Genomic DNA, 25,722 nt, shown 5'->3' with positions numbered 1-25,722 from the left:
AGATGCCACTATGAAAGGTTGCTGAATGAAGAAAATGAATGGGATAAAGAGAGTCTGACGAATGTTGACCCAACAGAGGGACCAGCTATCCGAGTTGATAGTTCCGTGGTAGCTAAGGCAATTAGAAGTATGAAGACAGGGAAAGCCCCAGGCCCATCAGGAATCACTGCAGAGATGCTCAAAATGTCTGGTAGTGTCGGCTATAGCCTAGTCACCCGTATAGTTAATCAGGTGATACACAAAGGGGTCATACCCAATGACTGGTGTAGCAGTATAATAGTCAACTGCTACAAAGGTAAAGGTGACGCCCTAGATACAAATAACTACAGAGGTATCAAGCTGTTGGACCAGGTGATGAAGGTTACGGAGAGGGTCATAGCCCAACTAATTAGAGAGAGAGTTAGTTTAGATGAGATGCAGTTTGGGTTTGTGCCAGGGAAAAGTACTACTGATGCTATATTCCTGGTAAGGCAGCTGCAGGAGAAATACCTAGCCAAAGATAAGCCCCTGTACCTGGCTTTTGTTGACATGGAGAAAGCCTTCGACAGGGTCCCCCGATCCCTTATCTGGTGGGCAATGAGGAAACTAGGGATAGATGAATGGTTAGTGAGGGCTGTGCGGGCCATGTATAGGGACGCCGCTAGTAGGGTGAGGGTTGGAAATGAGTACAGCGAAGAATTCCGGGTAGAGGTAGGAGTCCACCAAGGCTCAGTACTCAGCCCCCTCCTATTTATCATAGTCCTCCAGGCAATAACGGAGGAATTCAAGACAGGATGCCCTTGGGAGCTCCTCTATGCTGATGACCTTGCTCTAATTGCTGAGTCGCTATCAGAACTGGAGGAGAAGTTTCAGGTGTGGAAACAAGGATTAGAATCGAAGGGCCTCAGAGTCAATCTAGCTAAAACCAAAGTCGTAATCAGTAGGAAGGTAGACAAATCACAAACACCTTCAGGTAGATGGCCCTGCTCGATCTGTAGAAAAGGTGTAGGTAGAAACTCTATAAGATGCACCAAGTGTAAGCTATGGACACATAAGAGATGCAGCAATGTCAAAGGAAGGCTAACTAGGAAGATGGTTTTTGTATGTGGCAGATGCTCAGGAACAATAAACACTGAAAATGCTCTGAGACCAACTTCCGTCACTTTCCAGGGAGAAAAACTAGAAATAGTTGATAGTTTCCATTACCTAGGTGACCAAGTCAGCAGCGGGGGCGGGTGTGCTGAAAGTGTAACTGCTAGAGTAAGAATAGCTTGGGCAAAGTTCAGAGAGCTCTTACCTCTGCTGGTGACAAAAGGCCTCTCGCACAGAGTGAAAGGCAGACTGTATGATGCGTGTGTACGAACAGCCATGCTACATGGCAGTGAAACATGGGCCGTGACTGCTGAGGATATGCGTAAGCTCGCTAGAAATGAAGCCAGTATGCTCCGATGGATGTGTAATGCCGGTACTCACACTCGGCAGAGTGTAAGTACCTTGAGAGAAAAGCTGGACCTAAGAAGCATCAGTTGTGGTGTGCAAGAGAGACGTTTGCGCTGGTATGGTCATGTGGCGAGAATGGATGAAGATAGTTGTGTGAAAAAGTGCCACACCCTAGCGGTTGAGGGAACCTGTGGAAGAGGCAGACCCAGGAAAACCTGGGACGAGGTGGTGAAGCACGACCTTCGAACTTTAGGTCTCACTGAGGAAATGACTAGAGACCGAGACCTCTGGAAGTGTGCTGTGCGCGAGAAGACCCGGCAGGACAAGTGAGTCCATAACCCGTGGCCTTCTACATGGGATGGAGCCAGCCTACGTATGCATACCTTCCCTTCTTGGGACACAAAACTCTACTTGTGAAGACGTGTTGAGGCAAGTGAGGATCAGAATCGAAATCGATCAATGGAAATTGCGGATGTGCTACCAGTGCCGGTGGCATGTCGAAACTCTGCTTGTGAAGACCCGTTGAGGCAAGTGAGGATCAGAATCGAAATCGATCAATGGAAATTGCAGATGTGTTACCAGTGCCGGTGGCATGTAAGAGAACTTTCCGTTTCGCGACCGTTGCCAGCACCGCCCCGTTTCGTGTCCGTTGCCAGCCTCGCCTGGCCCTCGTGCCGGTGGCACATAAAAAGCACCATCCGTTCGTGGCCGTTTGCCAGCTCTGTCTGGCAGGCACCAGTGCGGTTGGCACGTAAAAAGCACCCACTACACTCACGAAGTGGTTGGCGTTAGGAAGGGCATCCAGCCGTAGAAACACTGCCAGATTTGACTGGGCCTGATGAAGCCTTCTGGCTTCACAGACCCCAGTAGAACCGTCCAACCCATGCTAGCATGGAAAACGGACGCTAAACGATGATGATGATGATGATATATATATATATATACATACATGGACAGACAGACAGGTAAATGATAGAAAATAGAATGAACATCATTTAAAATCACTACAGATGTTTTGATACATGATAATGATTACACACCACGTCATTACACAACATCTCACCAATGTAATACAGGTGTAAAAATATGTTGAAAAACTTGTAGTGATTTTAAATAAAGAAAATTGTTCATTCCATTTTCTATTATTTATCTATATAAATTCTACAGATATTACGGAATTCCTGATGTATATCCAGTAGCAAGAGCATTTCCACTATATGATGACATCAGGTAGCCAATAACTATGGACAAACTTTGCATAGCATATCACCAGGCTTGTACCTGAATCTTTATTTAACTATATATCATATGTATATATTACTGTAACCATGTGTCTCTTGTAGGTTCGTGTTGGAGAAGTTGGTGGAAATACATTAGGGTTTTATGGTGGTTTGTTCAGTCCATGCGGTGATTCTATCTTAGCCCATGGTTACCAAGGTGCTCTACATCAATGGACATTTAATAAAGTAAGTAGTTTAAAGACATCTTCCTTTACTTATTCCTGATAATGTAAATACTTTATTATTTTTTTTTTTGTCATTTGAGCTATTTTGATAATCCATCCTAAGTGACAAATCTAACTGAATGCCACTTCTTTTCTTAAGCATTACTCTCTGTAAATTTAATCATATTTAGAATATTGGTGTCCTAACTGTGTTTTCCAGTTTTAGAATATGTATCCCATGACCCCACGTAAAAAGTGACTGTATGGGCTGGCACAGGAAGGGCATCTAGTCATATTAAGAAAATATCAAGTAACCTACCCAAGGATGATGGTGAGTGTATTGGAGAAATGAAAGTTTTAAGTTGAACTGGGTGGATTTGAACTCAGAACCATAACATAACCAATAGCAATGTTTAAAAAGCTGCTAGTTTGTTGGTCTTTATCACCACCACCACTGTGGTGTATAATTAATGGTCAAAGTAGTTACAATCATATACCATGTTGTAAGACCGTTTACAGCTACTAATACATGTACTATAGTACCTACTACCCTGCAAGACATGTACTATGATGCAAACTACTTTACTAGTATTTGTATTAATACATTAAGTTTACTATAACATGTTCTGCATTAAAAGAAAATATTGTAAAGCTAATTCTAAATAAGCAGTATCAGCAGGTACTTCAAAATTCTTAGCTCTTTGTAAACATCTGTTGCAAATCACAGCCTCCTGACAGCATCACAGCTCCAACAGCAAAGAACTACATTCTACAAGACATCTAACTAGCATGACTTCTCTGGGAAAGTTGGCTTGCTATGCTGGTCTGCAGTTTCCCTGCTGCTAACTTTGCTGTTGGAGTCATGTTGGTGTCAGAAGTTGGATTGTCCATGGAACTGGAAGGAGTGTGAACAAGGAGTCTGGCAGGAAAGGAAGAGGTATCTCTGGCTGCACTTGTCACAGTAGCTGGAACTTTATTTTCTCCTTCATAACATCTTAAATCAACTTAGAGGCACCTAAGATAAAGCAGGGTTGCATGTATGGATGACAATTTTGTTTTCTTTTCAAAACACTGAATGGAAAACTAAAAAATGCCAACTCAGATTATCACAATAGTGAATTAAGCTTTTACTATATTTATAAATAATCTTCTAAGAAATTTTTGATTAGGATTGATTAATTTTGGTTGTTGCATATTGATTTTACTTTCATTCAGTAATTGGCTTCAGTCACTTGACTTCAGTTATGCTAGAGCACTGCTTTCAACAATTTTTATTTATTTTTTTTATCAATGATATTGACTCCAATACTTTGATATTTATTTCTTTGTTCACATAAGATACCAAAGTGAAATGATTGTTACCGTAAGGGGAAATAATTCAGTGTCATTAAAATTCTTTAGTATCTGCAGTGGAATGATATATCTCACTTACCTTCATATGTGTGTGTATGTGTACATATACAATTAATGTGTTCCTCCTATCATTTCTTAACTTTTCAACACCTTTTCTAAATTCATACCAAGCTTTTTTAAATTTCTCTCAGACGAGGTTTTGAGAGTTTTGCAAGATACACATTGACTTCATCAGTGCTTGGCATGCAGAAAAAAAAAAAGTCAGTACACTGTGAACCGCTTGGTGTTAGGAAGGGCATTCAGTCAAAGGAATCATGCCAAAACTAAAACATTAGAGAAAGACTGTTCCTTCAGCCCATTGAATCCTGTCAAAATGTCTAACCCTTGGCAACATAGAAAACCATGTAAAATGATGATGACAAGGAGGGGGACATAGAATGGACTTCTGCGTAGTTTCCATCAACCAAATTCTACTCACAAGTTATTAGTCAACCCAAGGCTGAGGAATATGACATTTGCCCAAAGTGCTACACTGTGGGATTGAACCCATACTACATGGTTGTGAAGTGAACTTTTTAATCATATATCCATACCTATGCCTTGTATTGATGTATTTGTGAGACCTAATCTGCTCTGCAACCAGTATCTTTTCCGTCTAATACAAACACACCTTCCCCTGTCTTTTATTGCTTCTTGCCACCAACTTTACTTTGTTTTCTACTATCTACATAATGTGGACAGTATTTTGTACAATGTAAGAGTGGAATAAATGAGCCAAGACAGCAGAGCATCAGATGAAATTCCCTGCTGTGTATAGCTTCCTCTCTGTTTTGAATTAGAGTTTCAAGTTGATGAAAACTTTTTCATCAATAAAAGAAGTACTTCTCTTGGAGTGGTTGATGTTAGGAAGGGCATCCAGCTGTAGAAACCATGCCAAATCAAAATGGTATCTGCTGCAGCTCTCCAGCTTGTCATCTCTAGTCAAATGTTAAATGATGATGATGATGATTTATAATCATCACCATCATCATCATTTAGCTTCCATTGTCCATGCTGGTATAGGTTGGACGGTTTGACCAGGGCTGGTAAGCTGAGGGGCTGCACCAGATTCCAGTCTGATTTGGCATGGTTTCTACAGCCAGATGCTCTTCTTAATGCTGACCACTTTACAGAGTGTGCTGGGCGCTTTTACGTGGCACTGCATGGACACTTTTACATGGTGCCACACAGGCGTTTTTACATAGCTCCACACAAGCACCTTTAGATGGCACCACCACTTGTACTTTTTACGTGGCATCGATACAGGACTATTGCAGGCCAATCCTGGCCACCAGAGGCACCAGTCTTAACACTTCTGCTGCAGCGTACAGGTCTTCTTCAGTACAGCAAAGCACCAGGCATTTCAGTCCTTTGTCATCTCACCTGAAAGGGTCAGCATCCAGGAGTTGTTCTTCAGTACTTTGTCCCATGTCTTCCTGGGTCTCCCACTTTCACTTTGAGAAATCAGCACCTCTTTATGGAGCTGTCAGCATCCATCCACATCACATGACCAAACCATTGCAGTCTTCTCTCTTGCACGCAACTAATTCCTCTTGTGCCTAAGTTCTCTCTCAATGTAACAAGCACTCTATTGAACATGTACACTTACATAACACATCCAGCAGAGCCTCATTTCTCTCTAACTTTTGCATGTCCTCTGCATTCAGGGACTATGTCTCATAAGCATATAGAACTGCTATCCATATACATGCATCATACAATCTTCCTTCCAATCGGAGAGAAAATCCTTTTGTAAGCAACAGAGGTAACAGCTCTCTGAATTTCCTCCATCCTATTCATATTGTAGCTAATACACTTTCTGTGCATCTTCCCTTACTACTAATTTGGTCCACTAGGTAGCAGAAATTATCTACTACCTCTAATGAATGACCAAGGCATTTGAGAGAATTAATTTCCCAAGTCTCTAAAGTTTTTATGGATCCTGTCCATTTTCCACATAAGAAAACTATCTTTTCTGATAATCTTCCTATTAATCCACTGCACCTCTTTTGTGTCCAAAGTTTACACTATGTACACCATATGGTATTCCTGCCTATACCTTTCCTACAAATCTAACAGGGCCACCTACCTTAAGTGGGTAGGGTCCTGTCTGTTTCCTTGCTTACTAAGATTTTAGTTTTTTCTAAGTTAACCTTAAGGCCCTTAGATTCCAGGTTTTGCTTCCACACCTGGAGTTTCTATCCTAGCTCTGATATGGAATCTGCTTTGAGGGCAACATTATCAGAATATGGGGTTCTCAGGGGCTGCTGGTCTTGAATTCCTCTGTTATGGCCTGGAGGACAATGATGACAAGGAGGGGTCTGAGGACTGAGCCTTGATAAACCCCTACCTTTACACCAAATTCTTTGCTGTACTCATGGTTAATTCTCACCTTATTAACAGTATCTCTTTGCATGGCCTGCACAGCTTTCACCAGTCACTTGTCTATCCTTATCCTCCTCAGAGCCCACCATATCACACAGCAAGATACTGTATTGAAGGCTTTCTCTTAGATCTACGAATGCCAAGTATAATGGTTTATTCTTAACTATGTCTTTTGCAGTTGCCTGACTAGGAAAATAGCAATTGCAGTGCTTCTTCCTTGGACAGAGATGAACTGCACTTCATCTACCCTAATTTTGCTCCTAATCAATTGGGCTGTAGCTCTTACATATATATAAAACGAGGTTAATTCCATTAATTGCACCTATCACCTATTAAAATTATTTGCTTTGTATTTAATCAAGAAATGTTAGTATTTTATATAGGGCTGTATAGTAAGTTCTGTTTAATTTTTAGTACTTATTTAAAAGCACAAACAGGATAATACTGCAAATTTGATAACCTATATAAGTTCTTTTATTTTTTATCACTTTTCTTTTTGAATGCTTAATTTGAAAAATTCTTTGGATCTTTAATTAAAATATAAACTTAATTAAATATATTTAATTAATCTTCTCTGTCTTCTTTGCTGTGCATACTGTCCATCTAAATAGTTTTGCAATGATTTAAACAAATGGAAGTTTGATGGAGTGAGGTCTGGGGAATATGGATGATATAGCATTTTTCCTATCCAAAGGATTCCTGAATATTTCAGTAACTTCTTCAATGTGAGGTTTAGCATTATCATGATGAAAGAGAATTCCACTGCAGTTTATTAAGGCAAGATGTTTACTATCTAAAGCAGTCTTCAAATAGTAAAGCTGCTAATAATTGACTTCAGAAGTTGCTCTTTGATTTGACCCTAAAGGCTCATAATGAATACTTCTTTCCATATTCCACCAAACACTCAATAAAGTTTTCTTTGGATAATATACTTTTTGTGGACATAGTACAAGTTTTTAATTTGGACTTAACCTCAGTCTGCAGCGCTTAATATTGCTGTAAAGATTCCATTTTTCATCTCCCGTATGATCCAGTTTAAAAATGGTGCTTGATGGTTATGTGTACGGAATGATTCACAACAATCAAGCTTGTGTTGATAATTTGCTGCCTAAAGAGCACGAGGAACCAATTTCCACCTACTTAAAAACTTTTCCTTGCTTTTCAAATGATTATGAATGGTCAGATGTTAATGTTAAATTCAATGGAAAGTTTTCTCACCACCATAGTAAGATTCCTTGCAAGTGTTGCCTGTAGCATTTTGTCTTTCAATTTGGAAGGATGTTCTGATTTAGGCTTATCAAGCAAATCAAAATTGCCATGTCTGAATTTTGCAAGTACTTTCATTTGCTGCATCTTGACTGCAGTTTTTGAACATTTTTGAACATCTTTTGGCTGCTTCTTCTTGGTTCTGTGATGGGTCCTTTGTATAGAAAATTAAATATGCTAAAAATAAAGTTGTTGCTTTATGGGAACTTTTTATGAGATGATTATGCATCTCTGAATCCTATCAATATTTTTAGTTTCTGCAATAATAGGTTTCAGGAGGTTGAAACTTGTAATTAGACAGTTAAACTTGGTATAGGTAAACTGAATCTCTTGTACAGTTTCATGTTGCTGCTCTACCCTGTTTTCTTGATGAAAAATTATGTAATGTCTTTGTGATCTCTATGGTTACTATTATCAGGAGAAGCTATGTTGGGAACCAGCTGTAACAGGAGGTGGACATTTCAAGGCTGTTGATGATATTGCTTGGGATCCAGTTGATGGGAGCTACTTGCTTAGTGTCGGCTTGGATCAAACCTGTAGATTTCATGCCCCTTGGGTGACAGATACCCTACAGGTAAGGACAAACTTTTTGTTGTTTGACTTCATATCAAGACATCACTGCTGTCTGGTTGGATATCACTGATGCTTCTATCTGTGGTCTGTATCACTGTAGACATCAGAGGCAGATATTGCTATCAGATACATTATTAATAAAAGATGATGATATTGAAGATATCAATAATATAAATATTTAGTATTTTGTGTTTGATTCAACATCTATCTTCATCCGCTGGCTGTGTAATGTCAATGTGCATACACGACAGAGTGTAAGCGCCCTGAGAGAAAAGTTGGATTTAAGAAGCATCACATGTGGTGTGCAAGAGAGACGACTGCACTGGTATGGTCATGTGTTGTGAATGAATGAGGATAGCTGTGTGAAAAAGTGTCACACCCTAGCAGTTGAGGGAACCTGTGGAAGAATTAGACCCAGGAAGACCTGGGATGAGGTGGTGAAGCACAACCTTTGAACATTGGGCCTTACCAAGGCAGTGACTAGTGACTGAGACCTTTGGAGATATGCTGTGCTTGAGAAGACTCGACAAGCCAAGTGAGACCATAATCCGTGGCCTACACCAGTGGGTGTAACCAGCCCACATATGAGTATCCCTCATTCATTGGACAATAAACTTTGCTTGTGAAGACCTGTTGTGGCAAGTGAAATCAAAATCAAAGTCACTGATGTGGCCGATGACAGTACCACCTGATTGGCTCCCATGCCAGTGGCATGTAAAAATCACCATTCGAACATGATCATTGCCAGTGTCACCTTACTGGCATATGTGCCTGTGGGATGTGTAAAACAACATTCGAGTGTGGTCATTGCCAGTGCTGCCGGACTGGCTCCCATGCAGGTAGCATGTAAAAAACACATTTTGAGCGTGGTCGTTGTCAGAACTGCCTGACTGGCCCTCGTGCACATAAAAGCACCCACTACACTCTTGGAGTGGTTGGCATTAGGAAGAGCATCCAGCTGTAGAAACTTTGCCAGATCAGATTGGAGCCTAGTGCAGCCTTCTGGCTCGCCAGTCCTCCGTCAAACATTCCAACCCATGTCAGCATGGGAAGTGGACATTAAAACGACGATGACAACATTGATGATGACTGTAAATCATGTTCTTTTGTAAAATTTAAGTCTTTCTTGGAACCATTTCTTCTGCAGCGACCAACATGGTATGAAGTTGCCCGTCCTCAAGTGCATGGCTATGATATACAATGTCTTGCTGTTCTACATCGTTATAAGTTTGTCAGTGGTGCAGATGAGAAAGTGTTGAGGGTGTTTAATGCACCAAAGAATTTTATTGAGAATTTTTGCAATATTAGCAAATTGGACATTGAAGTGGAATTGAAAAATAAGGTAATTATTGTCTCACATTTGATGGTATTTTGCGTTCTTCTGCAGTCTGTGAAGTTATTTGGATCTATCTCATCCCTGATCTAATAGTTTAGCACTAGCACAGCTCTGCTTCAGCAGTTTAACCAGAGCATAGCTTTTATTTTTCAAGTCTAATATATCTAAGACAACATTATCCAATATGTTCTTTCACTTTTAAGGCAGTAGAGTGTGATTAGAGGGAGATTAGGCTGCTACTTCTTGCAAGCCTAGTAACCTCAAAGTTCTACTAGTCTGTGAGTATCAGATGTAGTGATACTATTTATAGCTAGTCATCGTTTAGCCCTTGGTTAGCCTTTATTAAACAGGAATTTACATAATGGTACAATGTTGACAGCTAGAAATTAACCTTTTTGTTGCTAGACTTTCATTGAAATACTTTGCCTTTCTTTCATTTAATTTTCAAAGTAATGATAAACTCAATAAAACTTTGTTATTATTAAACTGAAGCTTAAAACATAATTGATATGAAATTTTGATGCAGATTTTAATTTACATGACTTGAAAACGGGAAGTTTTTGTCATAGAACCAAGGATGGTCTCAAGCATTTTTTGTATCAAAAAGAGGCTTTATATTTCAAGATTCTGTGATCTATAACAGTAAAAGTTCATCTTTTGTGTGAATCTTTTCAGGAAATTTCTTCTGTGCCACAAGGAGCCAGTGTTCCAGCTCTTGGCCTCTCCAATAAAGCTGTCTATTGCAATGAGAAAACTGCTGAAGAGGAGATTGAGGCCCATCCCAACGAGCAATACCCTGAGGTTTATTTTTCTCCGGTGACACTTCACGGTTGGTAGACTATGCTTAAATTAATCATCATCATCATCACTGACTTTATTTTCCTAATTATTTACCTGCGGGAAAAAAAACTAAAGTGGAAGTTCATTACTAGAATTTTAGGGTAGGAGACTAGTCAATTACATCGACCCCTGTGTTTCACTGGTACTTAATTTATCGACCCTGAAAGGATGAAAGGCAAAGTTGACCCTGGAGGAATTTGAACTCAGAATGTAAAGATGGATGAAATGCCACTAAGCATCTTGTCTGGCATGCTAACGATTCTGCCAGCTCACCAACTTACTAAAGCATCTAAATTTGGGATTAAAAAAAAAACTTCAGGATATTAAAGAAAATTATTTCATTTCTCTTGAGGCTTCTAAATTCTTATCAGGTATATTGCAAGGTATATTTTTTTCAAATGTAATAAGTTTACTAGGTTCTTGTTCAAAACACATCCACATATATACATAGCTATGAAGATATAATAATAATGCCTTTCTTCAAAAAATGGTATGGGTTAGTAACAGGAAGGGTATCTGGTTGTAGAACATTACTTCAATATATCTGGTCTAACCCATTACTTGTCTACTTTTTTCAGCATGGAATAAGTGGACATAAAAGGTGATGAGGATCATTGTATTCATGTGTGTGTAAGAGAGTGATTGAGTGAGTTAGAGGGTATCATCATCATCATATGCTTGCTTTTCATGCTGGCGTAGGTTGAACAGTTTAACAGTATCTGATAGGTCAGAGGACCATGTCTTGCTCCAATGTCTCAGACGTAGCATAATTTCTACAACTGAATGCTCTTCTTATCACCAACTTTATAGTATGTATTGGGTGCACTTTTTCATGGAACCACCACTCAGGAGATTGTCTTAGCCTTACTAAGACAAAATGTCCTGTATGAGGTTGCCTTGTAACTGGTAAGACTAAATAGACCCCACAATGGAAACTAGAAGAAAGAATTATGACTTTTGGTTGAATGTTGAGAGAAATATGATAGGAGGGACAGATTTATTGCTGTGAGAGGAAGGACTGGAAGGTGCAAGGAAAAGAATAGTGTAAGGACTTAGTGAGAAAGAGAAAGGAATAGAGTGAAGATGATGGAGTGGGTTGAATAGGAGAATCCATTGCTATCTCACTTATATATATCATCATTATTTTATGTCTGTTTTCTATGCTGGTTTGGATTGAATATTTCAAAGCGAGCTGAGTCAGTTCTTATTGGAGTTGCAGCCTCCTAGACAGATCAAAGTACAACTTCTTGCTTCTGTGTGTCAGTTTTGGCAATATTTCTATAACAGAATGCCTTTCCTAACACCAACCTCTCCTATACAGATCTGTGAATCTTTAATCTCCACCCATTCTCACCTCTGCCCTCTTGAAGGTCAACTTTACACACCCAGCCACATAATTCTCATCTCCCATACAATCAATACCAATGTCTCTTTGCTATGTCCTGTCACACTTCTCATTCTGCCCTGTAAGTAAGCCATTTGTTTTCATTTTCATTGCAACTCTTTTACAACAATAAGGATTTTGAATCCAAACACCCTTCCTTTTACTAACCAAACCACAATACAGTAATATGCATTAGTTTGAGCAAGGATATTATAAAGTTTATTGGTTCAGAGAAGCAGGAAATGTTGTAACAGTTATAAAGCAGCATACTAGTGTAAGCTGTGTGTTGGTCATTGGAAATTTTCGACTGAGATGAATGGTTGGCTTTATTTTTAATGCAATCTAGAGCTCTGAGTCTGTGGTTATTGTCCTACACCTTTGTACCCCAGCATTGTTCCTATTGTTAGTGTTATGTCAATATAGATGCCACTGTGGTGCATATAGTTATTACAAAGATATTTGTGGTTATTGTCAATATCTTTTATCTTCAGAGCCACCCACAGAAGAACATTTACTACAGAACACACTGTGGCCTGAAACACAAAAGCTATATGGACATGGTTATGAGATCTTTGCAGTAACAGCTGATCCTAGAGGAGAAATACTTGCTTCAGCTTGTAAAGTAAGGATAGTTGTTTTGTTGTTTTACTTCTAATTATATGTGAAAGAAAAGAGGATTGGTAGGTGTGTGTGTGTGTGGTGTAAATCTATATATGCTTATGTGTGTGTATCTGAGTGCTTTGTATATAGGGTTTGAGTTTTAAAAAAATCAACTGCTATTTCTAGCTGCTTCAGTAACCATATATGAATTCCCCTATTGGTTTGTAGCTATCATTTAGCCCTGGTCCACAGCCAGTGTTGTAAATACAAGATGTTCCAACTATAACCAATCTGTCTTTTTATTCAAACAGTATATCTAGGATTTCCTTATCCAATGTGTTCTTTCTTTTTTCTTCGTTTTTGTTAGGTATAATTTAAAGGAGATTTGTCTGCTATTTCTGGCAGGTCAAATAATTTTGTAAAGGCATCATTAGTTTCTTATGTTTACTCTTGTTATACTGAAATTTTTTTTTTCATTTACCAATGACCTTCACAAGTTCTTCCAATTTACTGATAGCCTTTACAAAATCTCTCAGTTCGTCCAATGATCATTGCAAAGTTTTCCAAAACTAGAGGAGTAAACCACAATTCAGAGTTGTTGCATTAGAAAGCAGAGTAAAATATTATCAAGATATCATTAGATCAGAAACCTGGTTCAAATTCTATCAACAGAATGAATTTCTACCAAAGGTTTTCAAGAGCCATGTAATGGTATTAAACCAGATGTTATATTAAATCTACCAGCTAACAGTCTGTGATAAGGCAGACTCTGTAATTTTACAAATTATGACTGTTTTCTCTGTTTCTCATTTTCAGGCTTCCAAAAGTGAATTTGCAGGAATTATCTTATGGAATTGTTCAAACTGGAAACAACTTGGTGTCCTTGAAGGCCCTTCATTGACGGTCACTCAACTGGCTTTTTCATATGATGGTCAACATCTTCTGTCTGTGTCTAGGGACCGTACCTGGACACTTTTTAGACATGCAGTGGACCATGGTTAGTTGGGGTTTTTTTCAAACTTTTTTGATTTTTGTAATGTCTTTTTTTAATATTATTTGAATTTTTCTTGCAATTGATTTTGTTTGTGTAGTTCTTTTTATTGCTGTGTATATGTGTGTGTCTCTCTCTCTCTCTATATATATATATCTATCTATCTCTCTCTCTCTATATATATATTTATTTATTTAAAATAATAAGGGTGCAAGATTGAATATTAATTTGATTAATATCAATTTAAAATCAGTGGTCTAGCATATAGAAAAATCTGAAGGTTCAGAAAAATTATATTACATATAAGAGGGATGACCACGAAGTGGACATCCATTATGCTAGAAGTCAACCCCCTATTGTTTTACCATGTAATATATATATATCTATATTTATAAAAGGCAGGATGTGTGTGTGTGTGTGTACATGGATGTAATTTATGCACGTCCACAGATTAGCATGTATGTCGCTCCAATTTTTGGAGGACTTTGGTCATGACCATGGCTGTGCTATTGTCAACCTATTTTTCTTGAAACACCTGTGGATAGCAGTAAAAATTGATTTTCAACCATAACTTTTACCAATTTTGAACATCGGTGAAATCTGTAAGTTTGCTAACATGAGTTAAGTCCCCTTCTTGCAATAGCAAAGTGGTGTGTGAGGGAGAGAGAGAGAAAGAGAGTGTGACAGCATACACTTCTTAAATTTATTTTTCGTTGCATCTTTTTTGAGTGATTGACTGAGAGAGAAAGAGAGAGTGATAACGTAATGCCTCCCCCCTCTCTCTCTGTCAAAGACACTAAAAAAGACGCGAGAAAAAGTAAGATAAAATTTACGCTCTCTCTCACACACACTTCCCCTCTCTCTTTTTCCAACAACACACCTCTCTTTCTCACACACACTTCCCCTCTCTCTCTCTCTCTCTCTGTGAATCATCCACACACTCGCTCAAAAAAGATGCAAGGAGAAATAAATCTAAAGAATGTACGCTGTATGTGTGTGTGAGAGAGAGAAAGAGCAACAGCATACATTTTTAAAATTTATTTTTCCTCGCATCTTTTTGAGTGAGTGTGTGAGGGATTGACTGAGAGAGGTGTGTGTTATTGGAACGAGAAAGAAAGTGTGTGTTACTGTGTGTGTGAGACAGAGAGAGAGTGAGAGATAGCGTAAATTTAATTTATTTACTTTTTCTCGCATCTGTTTTTAGTGTGTGTTTGAGAGAAAGTGAGAGGGGCATTACGCTATCACACACTGTCTCTCTCTCTCTTTCTCTCGCAGTCAATCACTCACTCAGAAAAGATGCGAGGAAAAATAAATTTTAAAATATATGCTGTCACTTTCTCTCTCCCTCACACACACACACACCTCTCTCTCTCTCAAACACACATGGCCAAGTGGGGTTAGATGATGATGGGGGGTTCGAAAGGGCCGGCATGTGCAACCTAATCATTTCTGCAGGTCAAACTCCCAATCCATGTGTTCCCGTTGTGACACTGATTCTGTAGAATTGGGTTAGGTGTGAAAACTAACTTTAAAGTATAAATATAGATTTTTGAATCAGTAATGTTGTGATTTGTTAGTTCCTTTTTTGGGGTGAAAAATCAATAAACTGATTCCTTATAGGATTTTCCACTAAAATTGGTTACACCCCATTTTCAACAATAACTTTTACTAATTTTGATGTATTTTGTTCAAACTTTATGCTGCTGTTGCTTAGGACTTATGGGATATTTGAATGCTTTAAGTTCTCCAAAAAAATTAAAAAACAATCGATGAGTGGAAAAAATCGATAAACCGATTCCTTATGGGATTTCCCAATCAAATTGTCTGCAACCCATTCTCGGCCAAATGTTTTCTAATTTCAATGGATTTTACTGAAATTTGAAGTTGGTGTAACTTAGTTTGGTTTGAAACAAAGTGCTTGATTAGCTTATTAATCCTAACTTAATCTTGGGCAACGCTGGGCTAAACTGCTAGTATATATATATATTAAAATATGAAAAAGTCTTCAGCTACAAACAATGTTGATAATTCCTTGTCAACAAATCACCTGTTAGCTTTGCACATTTGAAAACAAGTGGAATGAAAGATCCTTTACTTGAATAAAAAGTAGAGTTTAGGGCACCTTGTTTTAAAAAGAAAAACAATGCATCAATAATATGTATTCATCTAATCCATGCTAGCACAGTGTTCTGGTTTCTTAAACCATCCAACCCATGCCAGCATGGAAGGAGGAGGTTAAGTGATGATGATATATATGCATATCATCATCATCATCATCATCATCATTTAACGTCCGCTTTCCATACTAGCATGGGTTGGACGGTTCAACTGGGGTCTGGGGAGCCCGAAAGCTGCACCAGTCCAGTCAGATCTGGCAGTGTTTCTACAGCTGGATGCCCTTCCTAACGCCAACCACTCCGAGAGTGTAGTGGGTGATTTTATGTGCCACCGACACAGGTGCCAGACGAGGCTGACAAACGGCCACGCTCGGATGGTGTTTTTTATGTGCCACCGACACAGATATATATATGCTTTCACATGTACACACACACATTCCAGTAGTTACAGCATACATAATATTATTACTGTGTCACAGTTTGTGTTATAGGTAGTACTCTTGCTGTCAGTGTTATTGATGTTTATGTAGGTCTTCTTGTTTATGCAGGTCTTCTTGGAAGTATTACAACTATTTCCCCCAACCCCTTGGAAATTCCCACCCTCTAAAATATCTTGATCTATGATATTGTCTCCTCCCCTCCCATTCCCTATAAAGTATTTCTTCTCCCTCTGGGATTCCTCACCTCATCTTAAGTTCTTGAAAACCTGCTATATAGTCTCTCCCTCTGAAGTTAGCCAACTCTCCTTGAAAATTCTCCACATCCCATTTCACCATGTCAGCAAAGCTTGCTACAACTCTCATACTCCCTACCAATAATATCTAAATGTATAATTCCTCATGGATTCATTGTCTTTTCTTGACAGCTTTATATATTTTCTCTCTCTCTCTCTCTCTCAGATATTCCATTTAAGAAAATTGCCTCTGTTGACAAAAAGACTTCAGCCCATTCTCGCATCATTTGGTCATGTTGTTGGTCACATGACAATGCCTATTTTGCCACAGCATCTCGGGATAAGAAAGTGAGTGTCTAATTTTATTTATTTATTCATTGGTAAAATGTAAAGAGAGCCATGAGTTGATGAAGTGGCTGAGTGGACAGGGTATTGGGCTATCTGTTCAGAAGTTCAAACTTCTGATGATGTTTCAGTTTTTCTTTCACGTAACCTCAGTTAACTTGGCTGTCACAAGGGAATAGGTTCCACCAGATCATTTATGAATGTAACTTCACTCTCCTTGAAGTCTATGATAAATAACTCTAATAAGAATTATCTCTCATTTTAGTTTCTCTGGGACAATACATTCTATTCCCTCAGTTCACTTGACTACCATCCACGAACAGGTAGCAAATCATATCATATTACCTGTCATAGACTGGCATCTTGTTCAGGAAACATTTATTTTATTTTAATGTCTTTCAGTCATTACCCTATCTTCTACACGAGCTCATTTCCATCTAGATATTATGATGGAAGAGGTAACATTAGACAATCTGAGAGGAATGTTATCTGGAGATAAAAGTCCCTTTAAGAGACATTTATACTGCCAAGTGTTGGGTGAAATAAAAGAAAGTTTCAAGTATTTCCTTTTATGTATCTGTTTTGCAAGATTTTTGATGTGAAATTGTGTGTTGAAACAGATATTGTTATACTTAGGGATAGACATATTTTGCAATTAATCACCTGCACTATATGTTTAGTCTTCACTTCAGTTTTATAATTAAAAACATGCACTATATATTTGGTCTTCACCTCGGTAATAATATAGTTGAAGTGAAGACCAAATATATAGTACTTGTGTTTAATTGACAATATATGACCATCCCCAAGTAGTTCTCCAATGTATTTCAAGAGAAATGGGATACTCAAGGTAGAGAAAATAGAAGGAAGACCTGAGACTCTATGGTGGCGGTTAGACTTCAGAATGTTTGGCCTCACAAATGAGGGGATGTTCAGTCAATTAGTGACATTATGTCAGTCCATACCAGCCCTGGAAAACAGATATTGTAATGATACTGAAGTTGATATTTGTCTCAACATTAAATAACCAGGATTATTGTTTAGCCTCCCAGTCAACCTTGACTGTGCAGATCTATGGTCAAAGGCATTCCGGTTGTGACCATCCTGCTTTTTTCCAGCAACATTATCTAATATTCCTTCATTGTTTTGATAATAAAAGAGCTGAACTTGAGGGAAATTTGAGTACTATTTCTTGCAAATTGTGCTGACACATAGAAGTTTCCTCACTGACTGAAATAATCAAGATATTTAAGGAGTGCTGGTTTTGTATGAAACTGTCTATGTGATCAGTATCTTTCTGAATAACCACATCAAAACTAGTCAAATATGATTTTGGTAGGAATAAAAGGTTGATAGAAACATCCGACTCCAATCAATTATTATTCTACAACTACACTGCACCATTAGACTATATATCTCCATTGAATGTTCATACTATCTGATGGCAATCAAAGTAGCAAAAATATCTGAAAGAAGGATATATGCAGTGCATAATAGTAATTACTTTTACTTTAAAATTTGGTGTTTATATTTTCCCTTGATAAATCACCTCCATCCTGCTAAGCAACTCATGCTGATATTTATTTCACTTTTTCTTGTTAGAGCAATGAACAGAACATTTCTTGACATTCATAAATCAGAGATATCAATGTGATTGGTTATTTAGATTAGTTGGGAGATGGTGGTGAATTATCAATATGTTAAAAGCTGTGAACGTAGCACACTGTGCAGAATGCTTAGTGGCATTTCAAATTCTCACCAAGGTCAATTTTGCTTTTCATCCTTTTGGGATTAGTTAAATAAGTACCAGCTGAACACTGGGGTTGATGTAATCAACTTATCCCCTCCTTGATATTGCTGGCCTTCTGCCAAAATTTGAAAGTAGTCTGTTAAAAGTTGTGATATCTTCTTTAATTTTACACCAAATTTTTTTCCAACCAGACTTTGTGTTTCTCCTTAACAGAATTATTTAATATTTTATGGATGATTGATGTTTGAAGCAAAATTATAGTAGAGGTTGAGGATGTACTACCAGCAGCTGTTGCTTCTATTGGCAACAAAATGTTTTTCTCTCTTAGATGTACTGAAAATGAGGATTAAATGTCTTTAGAAACTGAAGTGAAATGGGACAAACATGAGCTGCTTTATGTATAATATAAGCATGGCTGTAACATGAGCAGTGAGAGAGAATGACTGGAGATTAAAGATATGAGCAGATGTATCAATTATGTGAAGTGTGATGCAACCTGGTTGTAAAACATTGAGTGTTGAACGAGGGAATTATTAGGATTAGAGACTGAAATAGGATGATTATAAACTATTGTATGTGTAAGTTTAACCCACATAAAATTTTGAATGCATGTGAACTGAAAGAAACAGAAACTGGGTATCAAAGATAAAAGTTAATGTGTGCTGGGGAGATAATTTAAATTGTACAGATGCATGACATGTATGGACAAATATTGTGGGGTGAAAAATTATTGTGCTCTCTCTGAGAGAAGACTTAATACAGTCAGGTCTCAGAATGCTGAGCATCACAAATGAAATGACAAAAGACCAAGACAAGTAGAAATATAGTGTATGGTAGACCAATCCAACCTGTGTCAGTATAGAAAACTGCTAAAGCATTGATAATATTGATCATCATCATCATCATCATCATCGTTTAGCGTCCGTTTTCCATGCTAGCATGGGTTGGACGGTTCTACTGGGGTCTGTGAAGCCAGAAGGCTTCATCAGGCCCAGTCAAATCTGGCAGTGTTTCTACGGCTGGATGCCCTTCCTAACGCCAACCACTCCGTGAGTGTAGTGGGTGCTTTTTACGTGCCACCCGCACTGGTGCCAGACAGAGCTGGCAAACGGCCACGAACGGATGGTGCTTTTTATGTGCCACCGGCACGAGGGCCAGGCAAGGCTGGCAACGGACACGAAACGGGGCGGTGCTGGCAACGGTCGCGAAACGGAAAGTTCTCTTACATGCCACCGGCACTGGTAACACATCTGCAATTTCCATTGATCGATTTCCATTGATCGATTTCGATTCTGATCGTCACTTGCCTCAACGGGTCTTCACAAGCAGAGTTTTGACATGCCACCGGCACTGGTAGCACATCCGCAATTTCCATTGATCGATTTCGATTCTGATCCTCACTTGCCTCATCACGTCTTCACAAGTAGAGTTTTGTGTCCCAAGAAGGGAAGGTATGCATACGTAGGCTGGCTCCATCCCATGTAGAAGGCCACGGGTTATGGACTCACTTGTCCTGCCGGGTCTTCTCGCGCACAGCACACTTTCAGAGGTCTCGGTCTCTAGAATTTCAAATCTGCTTGATGGTGTTTCATAGTGTTTGTTAGCAGGTCACTTTTATTCTGCATCACCTCAGTTTACTGAGATGTTGGGAATAATCAGTGCAGTTTCCAAGTAATGTTCGGTAGTATTGATTACCCATTTGACCTTTAGCTCTGATCAGGAAATATCACAGTAATTCTCTCCCTCTCTGTATTTCAATTATATTCAGATGCTACACACACACATGTGCATATATATGGTACATAACACAATATCTGTCACCTGAATGTGATGTAATTCCAGTCTTATGTCTGTTCTATATATTTAGGTAATTCTCTGGAATTGTCCTCCACACTCAACTAATGATGTCATCTCTGTTCAACCAAAAGACAATTTCATATTCAGTGATTCAGTAACAGCAGTTGATATGGCTCCTACCTTCACACCTGATAACAAGTAAGTAAACATTTCTCTCTCTCTCTCACACACACACACTTACATTACATTACATACCATACATTGCTGCTTGTCTTAGTTTTTTGTTACCTTATCTGTGATACTCAACATTCTCAGACATGACTGTACCAAGTCTTCTCTAACCTTTCTCAGTTACTGTTTCATGGATAAACCTTCACAGATAGCACACTGAAAATTTTCACCATACAATATTTGTCCATAATCATCAGTCATCTCCTCCAAGACACATCAACTCATGCCAGCAGTAATCTTTCTCTCAACTCATATGTTCAATCATTGTCATTACACATTTAATCAATCCCAAACATCATCCAAATGCCCTCTAACACCTCTGTTTCACACCATGTAATATCACATTTCACACATCAGCTCATACCTTTAATCCTCAGCCACTTTTCATCAGACATTAACCCTTTCATTACTGTATTTATTTTTAGATACTCTGTGTTTCTTTCAGTTATTTTAAATATAACAAAGAATTTAGTAAAATAACTTAGTTATCATTCAGCTAGTGTTAGGAACATAAATTGTGACTAAGGTTTGGTGGAAGATTTTAATTCAGAACTTATGAAAACAAGACATTTTGTACTCAGAACCAGAGATGGTTTCAGCCGGGTTGGTAACAAAAGGGTTAACATTTCAAGAAGTGCTGTTTGTTTTTGTTTTTCTACATTTTCTTGGACATGTTGCTACCATCAGCAGTGTATTCATTGCAGCAGCACATCATGACTATAATCATATATACATCAAAGCACTATTATCGTCATCAGAGATGTACTTTTCAGCATTTACTTGTACATTTTTGTTCAAATAAAAACAATCCATTGTCATTAGAATAAAGTCAATTGAATGTGGGTTATTAGATATACAAAGAACTCTTCATGGCAACATCATCTGTTTGGCACCAGGAACACCAAAATGAAAGTTGTACTGTGTTGGTGATAGTGCTAGTAGTAGCTTATCTAGAAATATGTCTGTAACTTAAAATAGTTCTAAATACTAATTGGTATTATAATTAAAATGTAAATGAGCTAACGTTGAACGGATAGAAAATTACACTATTCATGTTGTGTCTGGGGAGAGTCATTCTCTTTTATAATTTAGAGCATTGCGGAACGACTAAATGAACATTTGAGATAATATGACGACAAAAAGCAGTCCTCCAACATGCCAAGGACCAACATGGAGGCAACCTGGGTCAACTTGACATCTACATCTTATCCAAGCACCCAAAGGACCCAACACTCAGACAAATACAGGAGTGCGTCCTCATAAATGAAACTTCCCCACTACTAAATAGGAAATATACATAGTAGATATCATATCCCCATACCCATAGTTTACACAGGTAGAGTAGAATAGTTAGTGGGCTGTTATGTAGATAGATGTATGTATGTGTGGGTGTATCATCATCATCATATGCACATGTATATAAGCATATGGATATGAAAGTAAACAGATCAACATACAGATGGATAGGTACATAGGTTATATGAACAGACAAGCACACATACACAAATGAAGACTGAAACACGTGACCGTATATACACACACACTTTACTTCACACAAGGACACTAATGGAGACACACGTCCACACATATGGAGATGCACACCCATACATATAAACATGGTACATAGTTGCAAAACACACACACACTCATAAAAACACAGAAACACAGACACATGAATATGCAGAATACATACATACAAATATACACACATACATATGTACACATATACAGCTCTGTCTGGCCCCGTGTCGGTGGCACGTAAAAGCACCATCCATTTGTGTTCGTTGCCAGCCTTGGCTGGCCCCCATGCCGGTGACACGTAAAAGCACCGTCCGTTCGTGGCCGTTTGCCAGCTCTGTCTGACCCCGTGTCGGTGGCACGTAAAAGCACCATCCGTTCGTGTCCATTGCCAGCCTCGGCTGGCCCCCGTGCCAGTGACATGTAAAAGCACTGTCCGTTCGTGGCCGTTTGCCAGCACTGTCTGGTCCCGTGTCGGTGGCACGTAAAAGCACCATTCGTTCGTGTCCGTTGCCAGCATCGCCTGGCCCCATGCCGGTGACACGTAAAAGCACCATCCGTTCGTGACCGTTTGCCAGCTCTGTCTGGCACCTGTGCAGGTGGCACGTAAAAAACACCCACTACACTCGCGGCATGTATCATCATCATCATTTAGCGTCCGCTTTCCATGCTAGCATGGGTTGGACGGGTCAACTGGGGTCCGTGAAGCTGGAAGGCTTCGTCAGGCCCAGTCAGATCTGGCAGTGTTTCTACGGCTGGATGCCCTTCCTAACGCCAACCACTCCGCGAGTGTAGTGGGTGTTTTTTACGTGCCACCTGCACAGTGTAGGCACACACATGCATGTGTAGGCACACACATACTAACCCACCCACATGCACACAAACAAAAAGGTTCGCAGTGTGAATAACGGACAGTCAAAACTATTGAAAAGGTTGCAAGATGCAACAAAAATTTTAGGAAAATAAGAAAGAAATAAGTGGAGATTTTACTGGTGAGTGTGTTAAATTATAAGGCACCAAAAGAGAATCACTACAGAATATGCTTCAACACACGAACTCACATAAAGAATCTTGCAAACCAAATCCAAAAATGAAATTTACTATTCATCATAATCATTTGATATCTATTTTCCCAAACTAGTGTATGTTAGCTGGGTCTGCAATGTGGAAAATTGCCACTTATCCTGAATTGTTTGTCATCTCATCTAGACTCAACATCCTGAGATATGACATCATGACTTCACTTGTTCTCATCTCCTATTTGCTCCCCTTCATTAGCACTACACCGTGTAATTACCATCCTGTCACATCACATCTCCATAGCAACACAATCATCTCTCCAACATATATAAATTAGTAACTTTAATGGCAGCCACTCAGCTCACACCTACTCTTTTACGTTACTGCTGTACATCTGATGGATCATATTTGCCTCAGGTCTTCATACATTACCAACCATATACAATATCACACATGTTGGCCAGTCTGCTGCCTATTTTATTCATTTTTTATCATGCAAGCATGGATGGGAAGAATTATTGGTTGGAACAAGTGGTTTTCAGCTGCATAGATGCACTTTCTACTGCTAATCACACAAAACAGACTCCACTTCTTAAATTACTAGTTTTGTTCAGGAAACTAGATCAAGTAGAATGGGAGGATATCTACAAGGACATAATATAGTAAGATCTAAACTTACAGCTGTCCAGCAGTAGTCCAGCATCTTAAACTCCCAGCTATTCTGTTTCATTTGATCATTGTAATTATTGTTATATATATATATATATTTTGCAGGTATTTACTCAGTATTGGTTTGGACAGTGGTATTATAGAGTTGTTATCCTGGTCACCTGACCAACCAACACCATGGCAGCATTTGAAAGTCTTGGACTTGTATCCTTTCATGCAGAACCATTCCTTTATCATTAATGCCACAATATGGTTAATTAGTTATTTCTTGGTGTATGTGTCAGTTATTACTGCAGGTCTTTATATGTACTATATTAACCAAGTCTACCATTTTAAACATAACAAAATTACTTTATTATTGCACATTGAAATTCACACATATGATGGAGGAGGGTATTTGTGAGTGCCTGCAATGCAAACCACCTTCTATTGTACCCATCCTATTGGTTGTCTTGCTTTGAATGAACACTGTACACCAGTGGGAACTCCTTTGCCTTGCAGGATTGAAAGCAACCTCATTAGTGTAGGTGCCACAGTAAAATGCACCCAGCACACTGTAAAATGGTTCATGTTAGGAAGGACATGCAACTGTTGAAACCATACTGAATATAAAAATATGGATTGAGTTATGATTTTCTGATCTATTTAGGATAAATATTAACTGAATAAGAACTGATTATGATAATGACCTCTCCAGCCAATGCCTTCATGGAATACAGGCATAAAATAATGGTAAGTAGGAACAGGGGAAGTAGATTTTATATAAAACAATCATCTAACTTGCTGCTATGAATATATATGTAAAAGTAACTCTTGTACATCTTATATATATAAGATAAACTAAAGAAAATAATTCTTTCAAAGGGGTGTGTAAAACAGCCAAGTCACTGGTATGTCAGTTGAATACCACATAAATATGGGTATAATTCAAATTAAAAACAATAAATTGAATAAAGAGATACAACTGACAATCCAATAATTTATAAATAAGTTATTGGATTGTCAATTGTATCTCTCTTTTACTGTTTATATATATATATTAATGTTATACATCATCATTTACACCCATTTTCCATGTTGACATTGGCTGAATAAGTTGCCATAAGGCAAATCAGTTCTTATTCATAATTACTACCTATTTAGATTGGTAAGGGACCATACCTAACTTCTAAGTTCGATTTTGGTAACATATCTATGGCTAGATGCCCTTCTCTACATTGCTTTTGTTTGCTAGATATATGATGCATATATTCATACCATGAATATATTACATACATGCATTTCATATCCTTTATAATCTATTATTTTTAATGCAAACAGACACACATACAACAATGGAAAATAAATATTAACTCCTCATCTTACAGCTACCTATGAATCCTCTCATTCAACTAGTCTGAAAAGAGCATTATTTTAAATAAATTAGTAAAATAGTTGAAACACATGAAAAAGAACTAAAAAGAGTGAAATAAAAGAGCACCAGTTCTATTTCCTTATGTTTATCAGAATTTCTCATCATTTAACTGTGAAAAGACTTAAATTCTCCAGAGTTATTAAAGACCACCACCAACAACAGAACAAAGATGACGACAATCCACAGTTTATGCTGGCATCCTGTGGGAATGACTTCTCTGTCCGAATTTTTAACATTTTTCTAGGACAATGTTAAATAAATAAATAATACAATTATATTTTCCACAAATTTACTAGTTGGCTTTTTATTCTGTTGTCAGTTTCTTTTTGATTAGTTGTGACTGTTGACACCACATACTGTTATTTTATATCATAATTTGCAAAGCAATTGTGTTGGTTCATTGTATTTTTTATGATATCAGTGATATGGCTATGTCTGAATCTAGTACAAGAAATTTTATTCATAAAGCACTTATTCTTTGTTATTTTATTTTTACACTGATGTTTTATATCCTACACAAATATAAATCAGCATACTTTTAAGAGAGTGGGTTGTGAT

At 38.2% G+C, this 25,722-nt stretch overlaps 1 protein-coding gene across 2 annotated transcripts in view; it reads left to right on the top strand.

Annotated features, from left to right (window-relative positions):
• LOC115210404 (elongator complex protein 2) overlaps positions 1-25,452 on the top strand; it is a 60,001-nt gene extending 34,549 nt beyond the window's left edge. For both annotated transcript variants that reach the window (XM_029779000.2, XM_036502197.1), the window contains 10 exons: positions 2,763-2,885; positions 8,325-8,480; positions 9,627-9,821; positions 10,491-10,644; positions 12,531-12,661; positions 13,456-13,636; positions 16,647-16,768; positions 20,383-20,510; positions 23,856-23,954; positions 25,257-25,452. In XM_029779000.2, the coding sequence (XP_029634860.1) occupies positions 2,763-2,885; positions 8,325-8,480; positions 9,627-9,821; positions 10,491-10,644; positions 12,531-12,661; positions 13,456-13,636; positions 16,647-16,768; positions 20,383-20,510; positions 23,856-23,954; positions 25,257-25,419 (1,452 nt within the window). In that variant the 3' untranslated portion in view covers positions 25,420-25,452. The remainder of the gene's footprint in view (positions 1-2,762; positions 2,886-8,324; positions 8,481-9,626; positions 9,822-10,490; positions 10,645-12,530; positions 12,662-13,455; positions 13,637-16,646; positions 16,769-20,382; positions 20,511-23,855; positions 23,955-25,256) is intronic.
• The last annotated feature ends 270 nt before the right edge of the window (positions 25,453-25,722 follow it).

This window comes from Octopus sinensis, linkage group LG4 (genome assembly GCF_006345805.1).
Source record: "Octopus sinensis linkage group LG4, ASM634580v1, whole genome shotgun sequence".
NCBI lineage: Eukaryota > Metazoa > Mollusca > Cephalopoda > Octopoda > Octopodidae > Octopus > Octopus sinensis.
Note: the sequence above shows the minus strand (reverse complement) of the source record. Positions and strands in the feature narration are given on the sequence as shown.